The sequence below is a fragment of the Syzygium oleosum genome, unplaced genomic scaffold (assembly GCF_021117445.2).
Source record: "Syzygium oleosum isolate NSW1041296 unplaced genomic scaffold, Sole_v2.1 Sole_v2.03, whole genome shotgun sequence".
NCBI classification, from domain to species: Eukaryota; Viridiplantae; Streptophyta; class Magnoliopsida; order Myrtales; family Myrtaceae; genus Syzygium; species Syzygium oleosum.
The window spans coordinates 16,437,593-16,454,460 of record NW_026607487.1 but is presented as its reverse complement, the minus strand read 5'-3'; the positions used below and the strand labels follow the sequence as shown (position 1 = coordinate 16,454,460).

General features: G+C 43.0%; 2 protein-coding genes across 3 annotated transcripts; one reads left to right on the top strand and one right to left on the bottom strand.

The window, feature by feature from the left end:
* Positions 1-14: 14 nt before the first annotated feature.
* Positions 15-3,744, top strand: LOC115671963 (putative pentatricopeptide repeat-containing protein At1g69350, mitochondrial). Its single transcript, XM_030593683.2, has one exon. The coding sequence runs from the start codon at positions 199-201 to the stop codon at positions 2,551-2,553; it is 2,355 nt and encodes a 784-aa protein (XP_030449543.1). The 5' UTR covers positions 15-198; the 3' UTR covers positions 2,554-3,744.
* A 161-nt stretch (positions 3,745-3,905) lies between these two features.
* Positions 3,906-11,482, bottom strand: LOC115671965 (uncharacterized). Of its 2 annotated transcripts, none has more exons than XM_030593686.2 (15): positions 11,332-11,482; positions 10,271-10,705; positions 9,247-9,324; positions 8,916-8,971; positions 8,662-8,781; positions 8,489-8,559; positions 7,443-7,536; positions 7,086-7,289; positions 6,358-6,609; positions 5,924-6,032; positions 5,252-5,319; positions 4,975-5,044; positions 4,818-4,892; positions 4,630-4,721; positions 3,906-4,234 (listed from the first exon to the last, which is right to left on the bottom strand). In XM_030593686.2, the coding sequence occupies exons 2-15, from the start codon at positions 10,580-10,582 to the stop codon at positions 4,159-4,161; spliced, it is 1,677 nt and encodes a 558-aa protein (XP_030449546.1). In that variant the 5' UTR covers positions 10,583-10,705; positions 11,332-11,482; the 3' UTR covers positions 3,906-4,158. The 2 variants fall into 2 exon arrangements, with proteins under 2 accessions (XP_030449546.1, XP_056165430.1); XM_056309455.1 differs by lacking the exon at positions 11,332-11,482 and adding an exon at positions 11,153-11,303.
* Positions 11,483-16,868: the final 5,386 nt, after the last annotated feature.

Here is a 16,868-nt window from a genome sequence, read left to right as displayed (position 1 = left end):
GGCCAAAGTTCAGAGATCATTCGTGTCGTTACGAGAGATGAATAGTCATTTCTCGAAGCAGTTCCCGCGAAACAGATTGAATTCCCATCGATGAATGATCTCGTCTGAAACCGAAGAAGCAAAGCTCCTGCGAACCTTTTGGCAGATCCTCGAGCGAAGACTTAGCGCCATTCTTGATGCTCGCAAGCTCGTGAATCGATGACCCTTTACATGCCCTTGTTCAGGGCATGCGCGAGCTTGAGGACGCTGGCTCAGCTCCACGCCCATCTCCTCGTCACGGGCCTCCATCGGGACCCGCTCGCTTCCACCAGGCTCGTCCAGTCCTACGCCGAGATGGGCTCCCTCGAATCCTCGCGGCTCGTCTTCGACCGCTTTCCCGCGCCCGATTCCTTCATGTGGGGCGTGCTCGTCAAGTGCTGCGTGTGGAGCCGCTCTTTCGAGCAAGCCGTCTCGCTCTACCGCGAGATGGTTCGCCGGGGGAAGGAGATCACCGGGTTCGTATACCCGTCCGTGTTGCGAGCCTGCTCTTGCTCGGGCGATCTCGGCGCGGGCGAGACCGTCCACGGGACGATCGTCAAGTGCGGGCTGGATGCGGACGACGTGGTTCGATCCTCGTTGCTGTGTATGTACGGAGAAACGGGCCAGCTGCATAATGCCAGGAAGGTGTTTGATGATATGTCGGGCAGAGATGTGGTGTCCTGGAGCTCGATGATCTCCAGTTATGTTGATAATGGGGATCCGAGCGGTGGGCTGGACGCGTTCCGTTCGATGCTTTTGCAGGGTTTGGAGCCCGACTCCGTCACAGTGATTGGTGTGGCCGAGGCTTGTGCCCAATTGGGTTCTTTGTGCTTGGCAAGGTTGATCCACGGTCAAGTGGTGACAAGGAATATCGAAAGTGATGATGCAACGTTGAATAACAGCCTTGTTGTAATGTACAGTAAATGCGGTGATCTGTCTAGCGCAGAGGTTCTCTTCAATATCGCCACTTGCTGGTCTGCTGCCTCATGGACTGCGATGATTTCGAGCTATAATCAGAGCGGGTGCTTTCGTGAAGCACTAGATGTTTTTTTAGAAATGCAGGTGTCCCAGAGTAAAGCTAATTCTGTAACCATGATGGCTATTTTATGCTCTTGTGCAAGGTTGGGGTGGCTGAGAGAGGGGCAGTCAGTTCATTGTTTTGTCATTAGAAATGCTATAGATCCCGGATATGATTTTTTGGGGCCAGCATTGATAGAGTTCTACGCTGACTGTGGAAGAGTACATGATAGCGAGAAGACTTTTATGACAATTGAAGAGAGAGATGCTGTCTCGTGGAATATGCTCATAACAGTTTATGCACGAAAAGGATTTTTAGAAGAGGCTTTATCAATATTTTTACATATGCGAGCGCAGGGAGTAATACCAGACTCGTTCAGCTTAACAACATCACTGTGGTCTTGTGGAAGCATGGGTTTTTCGCAGCTTGGATGTCAAATTCATGGTTTTGTGATGAAGTCCCATATTTACAACGAATTTGTACGAAATGCACTTATTGATATGTACTCAAAATGCGGTGACGTGGATTCTGCATATAGAGTGTTTCTTGAGATCCAACAGAGAGATATTGTTACTTGGAATACAATGATTTGTGGATTTTGTCAGAATGGTTATTCTCTAGAAGCCATCCATCTTTTTGATAAAATGTACTTGAACAGCTTCATAATGGATGAAGTCAGCTTCCTTAGTGTAATTCAAGCTTGTTCTCAATTAGGACACCTAAAAAAGGGTAAATGGGTTCACCACAAGCTCATCATCCATGGTGTAAGGAAAGATTCCTACATTGATACAGCTCTAACAGATATGTATGCCAAATCTGGAGACCTCAAATCCGCCCAAGCAGTTTTTGATAGCATGCCTGAGAAAACTGTGGTTTCGTGGAGTGCCATGATAGCTGGTTATGGAACCCACGGTCAGGTCGATATAGCCATCTCACTTTTCAACCAAATGGTGCAAATGGGGATTCAACCAAACGATATCACCTTTATGAATATCCTATCAGCTTGCAGTCACGCAGGATCTGTGGAGTACGGGAAATTCTATTTCGGGTTAATGAATTCCCACGGAGTTGCTCCCAAGTTGGAACATTTTGCTTGTCTAATTGATCTTCTCAGTCGTTCCGGGAATCTTGATGAAGCATATTCAGTCATCTCTTCCATGCCTTTCCCTGCAGATTCTAGCGTCTGGGGTGCCTTGATCAATGGTTGTCGTATTCATCAGAGAATGGACATTTTCCAAATTATTCAAAGGGATCTTTTAGATGTTCATACAGACGATACAGGATACTTCACATTGTTATCTAATATACATGCAGAAGAAGGGAATTGGGTTCGATCCCGGAAATTAAGGTCGACAATGGAAAGCGCAGGTTTAAAGAAAGTCCCTGGATACAGTTTGATCGAACTTGGTAACAGAACTTATAAATTTGGAGCAGGAGATATATCTAACCTGCAAATAGAGGAAATATGCAAACTCTGGGAAAGAAATCTTCAAAATTTGGCTCCGGAACGATGTTAGTTGGAGAATCATATTCCTAAGTGTCTGTAACATCTGCTTCCTTCGTATTTCTCCCTCACATGCAAATCCAATCCTGTCTTCCTCTCTTGGCTATCTCTCTCCTTCTCAATAGAGAGCTTCAATGGAGAACAAAGCAACTAATTTATTCCTTGAGGAAGATGAATGCGGATATCAAGACATCAAGGGGTGGAGTTTCTAATTCCACCATAGAAGAGCTATTCAACGAGCCAATTTGCTAGTCTATATGCCTCGAGATTAGTAGAAGTTCTCCTAGGCCAGGTTACTGACCAATGAGGATGGCTTCTAGAAAATTTCTAATGTCGCTAACAATACCAGCAATCAGCCAAGATGGGGTTTACAGAGGTAATGGCATGACTTGAGTGCTCTCGAATCACACTCAAACATGACAGTACTCCGGCCTTTATGCTGAACATATTGGATGCAGCAAGAGGCTGCAGTTCGACCTGCTGCTGCTGCTGTGGCACCCAACAAAGTCACACGGTGATGTCTGGTAATTAGAGCCGAAGTACCATTATGTGGGGATGAAAGCATCATCCACATTAATCTTGGTAGTACCTCCTGTTGGAGGTACCCCAGGACTATTGATACATTGGGTCTGCTAGGGAGGCTGGGATATGGTATTCCTTCCATTAGCGAGCTCTTCCTAGGTGCCTGCAGTTGTTTTATGATGCCTTGAAACGTCTAGTCTTGTGTCAGGATCGATGGACTTATCACGAAATTCCCACAATCTCCAATATTCAATGCCCCGGGAAGCTGTTTTTGGGAGTTCAATAAGCTTTGCTAGGAAATCTCTCTCCAGCAAGTGGCTGCATATGAACGCTCCAGCCTCCCTGAACCCACGTTATTATTCTAGTTGCTGGACAGTCGCGCACAACATGAAGTATTGTCCCGCTCTATTTGTGACGTGAAAGGACAGTATTCATCCACACGAGACATGCGTTTTGAAGTTCGCTCTGTAGTGGTTGGTCCATTCTGCGAAAATGGGTCTTCAGTGGCTCGCAAATTTTGCATAGGAATGCATGTTTCTTAAATAGGCAAAATTTCCGGATGAATTACCAAATGGCAGCAGGAGGGTCCTGGAGTACGTGCCTCCTTGCAGTTTTGTAGCCTTAGTGCTGTGCTCTCAAAACACAAAACTGAGGAAATTAATGCACAAGCCTTTCCTCTTCCTATTTTTTGATGGATTTTGGAGAACAGCAGTATCCTTATCTTAAGAACAATGATTAGAAATCATCTCCTGGAAAGAGAGAGTATTGGAGTTAGAAGTAACTGTTACTTTGTGAAGGCAGGCAGAAGAAAGCATTCTATCCAGTCAAATGCCCCGAGAGCCAGAAAGCAAAACTATTTTCAAATCTCATAGCTCATTCATCCAGGATACAACAAGAAACAAAGAAACTTTATTCTATTTTCTGTCAACAAATTGACAATCTAAAAACACTTACAGAGGATGAGGGGAAGAAAGAATAAACAACAGCTTATGATTTTGTACACAGCTGTTCGACGATGACGCAGCAAGCCCAGCTTGAGAGAGAGAGAGAGAATTGTGCCGCTGCTTGTCGCCCAATCAAACTGTAGTTGGTATTACTATGGTCGCTGATACACGTATTTGGTTCTGGGATCCACAATAAGACCCTTGCCACCGTTCACTTCTAAATCGTGCCTGCACATATAAACAAGTAAAGACCTTTATTTCTATGACCATTGTAATTACATGGGCCGAGAAGATCTCTTCGCAGATATATACGCCAATGCTACTAAATTTAATAGCCACAGAATGCCATAACCATTTAGAAGCTTCCTGCAGTCCTCTGGGTTATTAAAAATCAGCTAGTCAAATAAGTGCAACCTTGATACACAAAAGAACCATTGCTTTTGTTGTTATTGATTCGATTATGTGCAAAACAATTCCAGTTCCAATCCAGTAATACATTAAAAGAGGATGCAATTATGAGCATGCCACGAGTAAATATATGCAATTAGGGGCAAGCCATGAGTTAAGTTGATGTATATCCAGGGGTATGGAAATATGCAAAAAGACGGAACCGAGAACTTAACTGGAATACAAAATCGGGTATTGTCAACTGCTCACGAGGAACATATCTGAATAATTGCAGAAGTCGATCAACGTAAACCACTTTCTTCCACACCTAAAATTTAAATTGTCAATGCTTTCACAAATGATAGATAGCTTCCCCAAAATTTCAGCTTCTGCTGACATATACACAGGAAGAATTCGGACATACCACATTGTCTACAAACAACTGCAAGGCAAAAATTGTGGTCTTTAGGTGAAAAGTTGGGTGAAGAACATAGATTGCCTGCAAAAGTGAAGGTTAATGTACTTGCTACTACATATATGCACACACTCACAGCAAAATCACGTAATAAAGTACTGCATACATGCAAATTACGCTGGTGCTTACGACCGAGTATCTGTTGCAACCGCCTTATCCATCCCAGATCAGGTTGACTGTGAAAAATTGCACATGCGGTAAACAAAGTAGCTCACTCACCAAATAGAAAACCTACAAAGACTTCCATTTCACTTGCATACAAATGTGATTCTCAGAAACGTATCAGCTCACTCCACATCCAAGCCATCAATTTACTTCCTTTGCATGAAGTTGAAGTAAACAATACTTCATGATTTACATCTGTAGCATAATAAGGTACTTACAGCTGCAAAGATGCTGCAGAATGGAAGTATACAATAGTGTAAGGTTTCTTTATCACCGGCTCGAATTCCTGATAAACCATGATCACGAAATTTGAGTTAGTTCCATATGCTGTAAGGTCTAATTCAAAGCTTGAATCTATTATTCAACACCAAATTATGAAAGAAAGCTTTTTAGTGTCAGGGACGACAAAAAGGTGACTAGCCTAGCATCAATCAGGGCAAAAGAAATGGTCAACGCACTCCATCACTGAACAGACTGTAATATTGTAACATTAATCAGCATGTTGTATTATATATACATGTTCCTTTACTTAGCAAAATCTGTATACAAGTGCCAGAACTAGAAGACAATGGATGTGATACCCTCATAGGAACACTTTCAGTTAGCCCTTACAGACAGGTGGTGATCAGAATTCTCTTACTAGATATTACATGCTGAATACAAAAATAATTAACTAACACAGAAACTGCTTTATGCAAGTTTATACAGGTTTATTTTGGTTTTCTTTTTCCAATGATCTAAGAGGCACATGAGCAACCGATCGTCCAAACAACCAGATTGAACAGCTTATTCATAACACAAATAAGTATGGGCATATGTAATGGCCGGGTGTCAGTCATGTCAAAAGAACAAGTAACAGTTGTGAAACTGTAAAAACTGGTGCCTGTTACCTTTACAATATAGAGGACAAATCTTTCTAGATCAAGACAGCGCAGCAGAAAGTGTGCTCCCACAACTACCATCACAGGGCGTCCCTCACTGTCCACCCCACCTCGGTAACTGCAAACAGAAAATCCAATATTTAATCAGGAGAAATGTAGTTCGGGCGCAAGGGGATCTGCGCATGTGCATGTGTGTGAATTATGGATCACCTTTAATCTCAACAAGGGAACCACGGAGAGAAAAACAAAAGAAAAAATTGAAGATGGCATGGTCACACCCTAAAGAAAAACTGCCTGACTTGTCACAACAGCCAAGATGTTTAGGCACAACCCACCAACTAAACTAATCTACGCTTTCTTTCCTCTAATAAAGGTAAACTTAATTTAAAGTTTATGGGAAGGAAAATCTAGCATAGACAAAAGGAGTAGGAATAGATGCATACACAATCTTCATCTCCGCGATTTCAGATAGATTGATAGAATTGGCTTTAGAGAGGTATCTAGAATGAAGCGAGTATTCTTCAGCAACGGATAAAGGAGGCCCTCCGAGATCACCCAATCCAAGCAATCTAGCACAATTCCAGCCACTCTGTGCTTGGGCAGTTTTTTCCCATTGCTCCTTTCGCCGCTGATCTGGATCTTTAATCAATGACATGAAAGCAGGATCCAAGTATGAGTCCAAATACGAAGAATTCCTGTAAGACATAAGAAATTTAGCAAATTCCATCGATACAAACAAATGAAGCACAAGGTCAAAGGGAAAAAAGCGCAAATTTACAATCAAAAGTACTTTATTCATGAGCAAGCGCACCAAGTAAAGTGCCTCATACACGAAAGAGTAAGAAAGCATTAGAGGAATGCTTTTCAACTTCATTTGTTGTAAATTAAAATCATAGAGAATCCTACTTAAGAGCAGAAACAGATATATAAAAAGCTCCCGGGAGAGAGAATCACAGAGAAGCAAATTAAAATGTTCAGCCCTCTTTAGAATATAGATGGTCTTAACTCTCAAAACTACTTTTTATTCAGGACCATAAGTAGAATGGCCTCTTCAGATGTCATAACATGAAAACAAAGTCATATCGTATAATATGTATTCCAAGAAAGCTGAATGTAGACAAGTCATGACCTACTAAAAACAACGTTGCCATCACATATCAGGTAAAACAACCTTCTAACCAAGCCGACATCACTGACGGGAGGATCCTCAGGTGCTCGTGGAGGTTTGGGTATAGCCTTCTTTGGCAAAGGCTTGATTCGGATTTTACGTTCATCAATAATTGTCTCACCATTTTCATCCCCAACATCTGCAGGAAGCTTGGAAATGGCTACCTCCTCCTCGTGTTTATCTCGGGGAAAGTAAAGTGGAAGCAGTCTGCATTAGTAGTAGATATGAGAACTACACAAGAAACAGAAGTACAGGACAAGACGAATAATTGAAATAGGACAAGGAAACCCAAAATCCATGCAAAGGCGTCATAAACTACTTGTGCTTTTAGTCTCAACTAAATTACAACAATCTACATACCTTTTATAGATCTCTGTGTCAACTGCAGTCGTGGTGCAAAAAACAACTGCTTTAATTTTGTCCTTTTGCTTCTCGAGAAAACGGCGAACAGTCCCTATAGGAATAAACAGAAAGCAGAACCACGAATTTAAGAGGAAAAAATAACCCTTATACAGAATAAGCACCAATGTCAGGTGAAAGAGTGTTGGCTTGATCTAGTGCAAAAGCTAAATCAACAACTTAAGGAAGTTAAGAGATATGTTGAGGAATATGTCATGATCTTGTTTATGCTGGAAGCCAGAGTCAGATTTGTGGATCCCAGAGCCACCAGGGACGCTAGCACGCAAAATTAGCTCAAGAAACGCTTTCTTTCCTACTATAGAACTGCTGTGCGTTTGCTTTTAGTTGACATGTTACTTCAGTTTTATGCATTTGAAGTGAAATCAGCAAAGATGGAATTGCAGGATTATCTTTCAAACTTCTAACAGGAATATAATCCACCAACTTTTACTTAATCGCCATGGTATTACTTTCTAGTTCCTTTTTTCTTTTTGTCTTTCCTTTTCACCACGGTAATCGTATTTGCCGATGCTGGCTCATCATCTTCCCTGTTTTTTGGTTTTCTCTTCTTCTTCAATTCTCAATAGCATACTTTTCATCTGTTTTTCTCTTTGCTAATACAATGGAATTCCTTTCTATTAACATATATATAAGTTTGTACTTGCTCTTCAATGTCCTATCACTACCTTTATATTTAGCAAAGCCCACAAGTAACTTATTCGGAATGAGTTCCAGCTATTGCCAGATGGCGATTAGAAAATTAATACAAGGAGATCCTTCAACTACAGAGAATCTCTTTGTTGAAATAGTAGATACTCTCTATCTTATCTGAGGTAGATATCAATTTCTGAAAGATGTATTTTAATAACTGATCATGCCAAATCACATTTAGAACATTAAATGAAACAATTCCAATTGAAAAAACGGAGAAAGAAATTCTGTGCAATTGATAAGAAAATTATACAGGATCATGATATAAAATTGTAGAACACTAAACAAATTCTCACTTATAGCCACATGTGCTGCTGGCTCACGTGGATAATTCTTTGAGTCTGTGTATATGCAACCCATGGCAATGCTGCATAATATATGAGAAGAAAAGTGAGGCTAACACTTCAAGTTTTCAAATAAAAATAGAACTACGGTGAAGGAAATAATACAGCTTCTAATCTGGCACAACCTTTGAAGCCCATTATCAATAAGAAGTTCAAGGCAAGCGCGGTAACAATGACTTAATGCATTTTCAGCAGCAGTATGATATTTCACAGCATATTTGGGACCAACAGTATGAATCACCCTCCTACAATCGAAAACAATTACATTAGTTAGCCACTCAATCATAGCATACTGCTGAAGTTTGATTAAAGTGAGGAATTTCACAAATATCTGTTAATGGCCATGGCCAGCCTGTTCAATACAGAAAAATATACCAACCTTGCAGGAAGATCATATGCATGTGTAACTTTTGCCATTCCAGTCCGACATCCCCCCTGTGCCCAAAGTACGTAAATAAAAAGTCAAATCCACCATGCAATTTCATACTTCTAGAGAAACCTTCATTCCATGATAACAATGGCGAAGGCCTTGCTTTGCAAATATTAAAGCTAATCAAGACGAAAGTTGATCTTGATGCCCATAACTTTCATGTTTCCCTAAGTTCTGTCCATATCAACTCAGCTTGACAATAAAATATAGTTGGCAATGCCTGTAAGAACACAGATTCCAGTCAACAGCAGCACTACAGAACCAAAAAATTTTCACTCACCAGTGTCGCACATTCTTCAGCGAGACCAGGCCCAGCAGCAGCATGTAAACCAGCACTACTGTGTGCTTCATCCATACTCTGCAATCATGAGAAGAGTAAACATGTCACAACTTTTTCCCAGAGAAAAAAGCATCAGTCTTGTCGCTTGTTCAAATGAATACAAGGTCCAGTCACTGAACTCAGTTTGTTCCAGACAATGCAATTTTTCGTTAAAATGCATGTTTAAATATGAAGCCAATTTGAGCTGCATGTACATCCAATAGTAGGCATATAGTGACTGAAAGGAAAACAAATATGACAAAGGGATGAATGAACTATTACCCCATGAAGCTTTCACGTGACGCTCAAACATGTCTATCAATGGAGATCTTGCATCAAAGGGTCCAAAAGTTGGCAGCGATTATCCACACAACAAAAGAACACTTTGATCGCATAGTTAGCGAATGGGACATACTTCTTAAACTCAACTCTCACACACAGAGCCCTGAACTGGAATCAATCATTAACTTCTTCTTTTTTTCGGGTAAGTAAGTTACTTTTATTAGCTCAATACCTCAAAGGGGAGAATAGTCCTATCCAAGCCCAAAGCAAGCCCAACTCCCCAATAAAAGACTCAAACCCATACAAACAATAACACTCACCCAATACAGCCCAAAACCAGAACCAGAGAGCTCAAGAGATGCAACAGAAACCAAAGCAGAGAAAACAACACCAGAATCAATCATAAACTTTAGCACTGCCTAATCAGAAATTGCAAGTTTCGTTGCAGCCATCGGCGAAATTTCACAAACTCATTCAGAGGAGATGTTGTGCCGTAATTAAGAAGTCAAAAGGAATCATCCTGCTGCATTTTGCGTTCTGACGTGCAATCCTAAATTTAATTTTCCCTGTTTAGGAGCAATTTCCCTATCCAGTTAAGAGTAACGTGAAAATGAAGTAGTGCGAACAAGAAAGCAACAACCGAAAAGCTATCCCGCATAATAGCAACAACCAAGGTTGTAACAGACAGCAAAAGAGTAATCACCTCGTTCGTAGAATTAACGACTGCATCCACCTCCAGATTCCATGGGTTTCCCCTCCACAGATATATCTTTGAGTTAATTTCATGTTCCACCGGAAACCTCGATAGCATCCCATTGCCAGTAATTTCAGAATATGACGTCAGAGGATCAGCAAAATATGAGTTAGAAAACGAAGGATCTTCATTTTCACAATCCAAGGACGATCTATATTCTGTATCACTCCACCGTGGAACCTGATCCAAACTCACAACATATTCCCCACTATCAGTTGGTAATCCACCAACAGTTGTGGCAGTGGCCACAGTACGGTACATTTTCCGTAAGTCGGAGACTATAATCTCAACTCAAGCCACCAATGATCGATTTGTCCGTACTGAAAAAGCGGACAAGCACCCGTGAGCAAGCACCTCCTGAATTCAACTTCCAATTGGCCCCCGCTATTTCACAATAAAAAAAAGAAATCACCAGTCAACCATATTTCCCCGGTACCAACCAAAAAGCAGAAAATAAGTATGCAGGTCACAGGTTGCACACCACTTTAACCTTCCAATCTACCAAGTGCAATTCAAACAAACAGAAACTCATTTCCAGACTCGTACTCCATAATTCAACAAAGAATGCAATTGCAGAACTGATCCACATGTCCAAATCAACTAAAAACCCAATTCCGAATTCGACGCATCCCCGCAGGGCATCGCGGCAAGAACACCATCAAGCATCACTAACTACCCAAATTTACAAAGACATCGCCGACGGCATCTCGGAGATTGGAAACACGGAATTCCGACAAAATCCCGAAGCTTAATCAGGTGGAAGCTCCGAAATTCACACAACAAAAACCCCGAAAAAACGAAAAAGCGGTCCCCTTTCCCCCTTCGCTCCACCTCCGTGTCCGCACAAGCGAGCGCCACGAACGACCAATTCCGACAACCTTCAACCGCCGCAAGCCGCGGCTCTTTCGACCCGAAATGGAAAGGGGAATCGACGATCAACAAGACCATGATCGAACGGAAGTAAGAGCGCACGCGCACGCGCATGGGGGGGAGAAGAAGCTTGGGCTCACCGGAGAGGTTGCCGGAGGAGAAGATTTGGGGGCGAATTGGAATGGCGAATCCGTTCGTACGACCAGTTGTGCTGGGGGTGATGATGGTGATTGATGAGCTTGCAATTTCCCAATTGCAGAGCTCCTCCTTCTCATCTGTTTTTTTGTCTTCTATCCCATTGTTTTAGTTCGTTGTTTTCTTGGGGGCCATTGCAAATAACAAAAGTAATTGGAAATAACAGGCAAACCCTTCGAAAGTCCCTAAATTCCTCTCGAGACCCCTTGATTTTTCCCCCGAATTTCACCTCCGTCCCTCAGGAAAAGAGAAGGGAGAGGCAGCACTCCTAAAAACTATCATTTCCCATTGGTATAATGATACAAATCGTCCCTGAAATATGATCTCTAAATTTTTAATTTGTTCAATATGGTCAATGTGGTTCATGAACTTTTAATTTGTTTAATGTGATTCTTGAACTTTCGATATATGTTCAATTTAGTCCCTAGACTAGATAATTTAGGGACTGAATTGAATCTAGGGATATAATAATTTAGAGACTAGAATGAACGTTACCAAAAGTTCATGGATTACATTGCACATTAGGTTAAAGTTTAGGGATCACATCGAACAAATTAAAAGCTCAATGACCAAATTGTACATTGAAGCAAAGTTCATGGATCATTTTAGTAATTATCCCTTTCCCATTCAAGCAAATTGGAGATTTTTTAATAGTTTAGATTTAAAATATATTATATTTCCTAGATCCCAATCCTATACTATGAAAGAAGACCAGATTGAGATAGGATGAAAATAGGAAAAAGGCATTTAATGCCAAGGTGAGAGCTTGTTTTAGGCCCAATTTGATAGTTTAAGAGACATTTTGTGAAATTGTGTCAATTACAAACAATTGACATTGTTGTTGCAAGCTTAGTTTTGGCCCTTAACAGAGATCAAGTTCACAGCATAGTGCGTCTCATCAAATTGGACAAATGAGACACGTACAAATAGGAATTGGGATGTTTAGATAAGAATATAATAGTTATCAACAACATTTAGGCTCTTGCTGGCTTAAAGAGCACTTCAGCAAATGAACTCCACTCTACATCTCCAATTCTCTGTTATAAACAATAGACATTCTTTTTTTCATTATATTGTAATCCATTGATATTTTAAGCCAGCTTTCTCACGTACCAAATTAAGTCCGCATCTCTAGTTCGGTCGAAGACGGATTATCAACTTCCAAATGCAAATATCACGATCATTTTATCACTCAATGAATCTTTTTCGGATCACGCATACTAAACATTATCTGCAACAATATATGCTCCTTCTCCCATGTGTTCTAAAGCACTTTTTCAAAAGTTTTTCTCTTTTAAAATGGATTCTATGCATCCAAAAATGTATGATTAAAAAAAAACCTAAACAGTATTATCAAAATCTTCTTCTCTTTTCACTAATGCACCCCTCCTATCTCTGTCTCCATCCTTTTTAACACCCCGTTTAACTTTTTCCACCCGTAATAAGAATGACATTAAACAAAAGAGCTTGTGCTACCATATTTTAACAGCTAGTGATTATTCTCTTATATGTAGATTTACAGTGAAAGAACTTGTCAAAAGCGTAGTAGTGTGAAGACCGACTTAGTCACAATGTTCAGGCTCATCCAAGAACGCCATAGAAGGACTGAAGGAGCACGTCTGAAGTCTGATGCAGCAGTCAACAGTCCAGAGATTGAAGAAGAAAACAGATTGACAGTTCCTAAGTCAAGGTTCGTCCGCATTATAACTTCCATGTCTCTCGCAAAACAATGCTGAGATCGGGAGAGAGACCCTGACAAGTATATGAACTGGTTAAGTCCGGATCAAATCCCCAAGAACAGCGCCCGCTCGCTTAAGAGTCTGCTGCCGTTTCAGGCAGGCTATCTGGGCTTGAGTTTAAAGACACCGAAAGTGATGGTTTTCGGCAAAAGGACACTACAAGTGCCATAAGTTGTGTACGGAGGACACTTTGGTGCCATAACTTTTTTTCGAAACACTTTGGTGCTAAGTCGGAGGAAAAGATATCACTTAAGTGCCAATTTGGCCGGAAATCCGACGTGGCATTTTTTTATTAATTTTTGACGCCGACGTGGCTCGCCGGAGGATGAGTCAGCGTGTACAGTCAGCATTTTTTATTTTAAATAATTTTTTTCCAGCTTGTACAATCAGCATTTTTTATTTTAAATAATTTCTTTCCTTTTTTTTTTCCCTCTTCTTTCCTTTTTCCTTTCTTTTCTTTTTTTTCTTTTCTCCCCTCGCCGGTCGGCCACCGGCGAAGCCCGGGAAGGGCTGGGCGAGGGTGGCCTTGCCAATGGCCGGCGAGGGACGGCCTCGCCAGATCTGGGCGAGGCGACCCTTGCCGGCGACAGGCGAGGCCGCCCCTCGCTGGCCAAGGGCGAGGGGCGGCCTCGCCAGATCTGGGCGAGGCGACCCTTGCCGGCAATTGGCGCGAGGCCGGATCTGGGTGAGGCGACCCTCGCCGGGCATGGGCGAGGGGCGGCCTCACTAGATCTGGGCGAGGCGACCCTCGCCGGCGACTGGCGAGGTCGCCCCTCGCCCATGGCCGGCGAGGGGCCGCCTCGCTTGTCACCAGCGAGGGTCGCCTCGCCCAGATCTAGCAAGGCCGCCCCTTGCCCATGCCCGGCGAGGCCGCCCCTCGCCAGTCGCCAGCGAGGGTCGCCTCGCCCAGATCTGGCGAGGCCGCCCCTCGCTTGTCGTCGGCGAGGGTTGCCTCGCCCAGATCTGGCGAGGGGCGGCCTTGCCTGTCGTCGGCGAGGATCGCCTCGCCCAGATCTGGCGAGGCCGCCCCTCGCCGGCCATGGGCAAGGCCGCCCTCGCCCAGCCCTTCCCGGGCTTTGCCGGTGGCCGGCCGGCGAGGGGAGAAAAGAAAGGAAAAAGGAAAGAAGAGGAAAAAAAACGAAAAAAAATTATTTAAAATAAAAAATGCTGACTGTACACGCTAGAAAAATTTATTTAAAATAAAAAATGCTAACTGTACACGCTGACTCATCATCCGGCGAGCCACGTCGCCGTAAAAAATTAATAAAAAATGCTACATCGGATTTCCGGCCAAATTGGCACTTAAGTGATCTCTTTTTCTCCGACTTGGCACCAAAGTGTTCCGAAAAAAAGTTATGGCACCAAAGTGTCCTCCGTACACAACTTATGGGGGAAAAGTGCCAAAAAAGTCCTAAACCTTTTGCATTAGTGCCAATTTAGTCCTAAACCTTTTTTTGATGCCAATTCAGTCCTAAACTTTTTGCATTTGTGCCAATTTAGTCCTAAACCTTTTTTTGGTGTCAATTAAGTCCTAAACCTTTTAAATTGGTGCCAATTCAGTCCTAAACCTTTTGTTTTTGTGCCAATTTAGTCCTTTCGGTCAATTTTGACCGGAATTTGCCGACGTGGACGCCTGCCGGCCGGCGGCCGGTCACCGGCGCCGACGTGGACAACTTTAATAATATTTTAATATTTTTTTGAATTTTTATTTTTTTTTTCCTTTTTTTCTTTTTTTTTTCCACTTTTTTTTGTCCCCCCCTCCTTTCTCTGGCCGGTTGCCGGTCTGGCGACCGGCTAGAGGCCAAAGGCCGGCGAGCTCGACCTCGCCGGCCACTGGCGAGCTCGACCTCGCTGGCCACTGGCGAGGGTGGCGTGCTCGCCTTGGTCGGGCGAGGCTCGACCTCGCCAGATCCGGCGAGGGCGAGCCTCGCCATGGTCGGGCGAGGCCCGACCTCGCCAGATCTGGCGAGGTCGCTGGGCGAGGCTCGACCTCGCCAGATCCGACGAGGGCTCGAGCCTCGCCCGACCAAGGCGAGGCTAGCCCTCGCCGGGCGAGCCCGCCGCCCTCGCCAGTGGCCGGCGAGGTCGAGCTCGCCGGCCTCTGGCCTCTGGCCTCTGGCCGGTCGCTGGACCAGCGACCGGCCAGAGGAAGGAGGAGGGGACCAAAAAATAAAGTGGAAAAAAAAAGAAAAAAAAAAGGAAAAAAATAAAAATTCAAAAAAATATTAAAATATTATTAAATTTGTCCACGTCAGCGCCACGTCGGCGCCGGTGACCAGCCGGCAGGCGTCCACGTCGGCAAATTCCGGTCAAAATTGACCGGAAGGACTAAATTGGCACAAAAACAAAAGGTTTAGGACTGAATTGGCACCAATTTAAAAGGTTTAGGACTTAATTGGCACCAAAAAAAGGTTTAGGACTAAATTGGCACAAATGCAAAAGGTTTAAGACTGAATTGGCACCAAAAAAAGGTTTAGGATTAAATTGGCACTAACGCAAAAGATTTAGGACTTTTTTGGCACTTTTCCCCAACTTATGGCACTTGTAGTGTCCTTTTGCCGATGGTTTTCCTAATAGTCTTCTTTTCCAAGTCGAAGATCCCGCCATTTCGCCCTAAGTAGATCTTCGGCTCCAACTGCAACTGAGGAGGGCTGGTTTTTTTGTAGATACAGCGCTTGATTTCCCAAGGACTTGACCACGTACAAGATTCACCACCGTGGTCAAGCTTATAAACATCGAAAGCGACGGCCATCCCAGCGACGTACATTATCAGGTTTGGGGCATCTTGCCATGATTTCAGCACATACCTACCTATAGGTTAGGAAAGAGCTTTCACACTCCATTGCCAATGGTGATCGGTTGAGATCTAGGTCGGCATCCCAAGAATGAGTACTGATATGGGTCGAGCGAGACTGGCCGATGAACCCAAGAGTCGCCATTGCCATCGCCATTGTGGCCTCTTGTGTCACGGCCTATGCTTGAGATCGAGACCGTCCGGTAATTTAGGCTTCTTTTGATTCGTTGGGTCGCCTAAGCTAAGCAAAGCATTTTCTCAAGGATGAATCGCTCGCTCACTAACTCACTCTAGAGAGAGAAACTCTATGAGAAAATGACTTGTATTACTTCAGTGTTGGATGATACAAATGAAGGGGAGAACACCCTATATATATAAAACCTATCAATTACCATCATTCATCACCCCTTTATCAAAGGGTGGAGATCCACTGTTCCCAACTAACATATACCCATTACATACAAGATTACCATTTACCCCATTAAATACAAAAAATATATTGAATATAAATATACATTTTCAAAAAACCCTAGGCCTTTATTAGTTCAAGGCTTATTTCGTTCCCTTGAATCATTTCTTAGTGCATCAAGTCTCAAAAATCTCGGGACCGTGGCATTCTCCTCCGCCCAATCGAGCGACGCCCTAGGCACTCTCAACTCAAAGTCATTCGCTTGCTTGATTGCATTCTTCCCTTGGGTTCACTCTCGATTCGGCTACAAGCTCCTCAACTTTCAGTCTTTCATCCACGAGTCGTATTGTAGAGATGCTCTTAATCGTGAATTCAAGGCGCTGCATCTCTTTGACCTCGTTGATTTGCCCTTTCAGGTCATTGTTTTCGTCCACGAACTCCACCTCCACCATGTTGAAATCTAGCGAACTTTTTCTTGAGAGCGGACATGACGTCCATCAAAACGGCCCTCTTCTTGGCTTTACTGCGGATTTCCTTCTC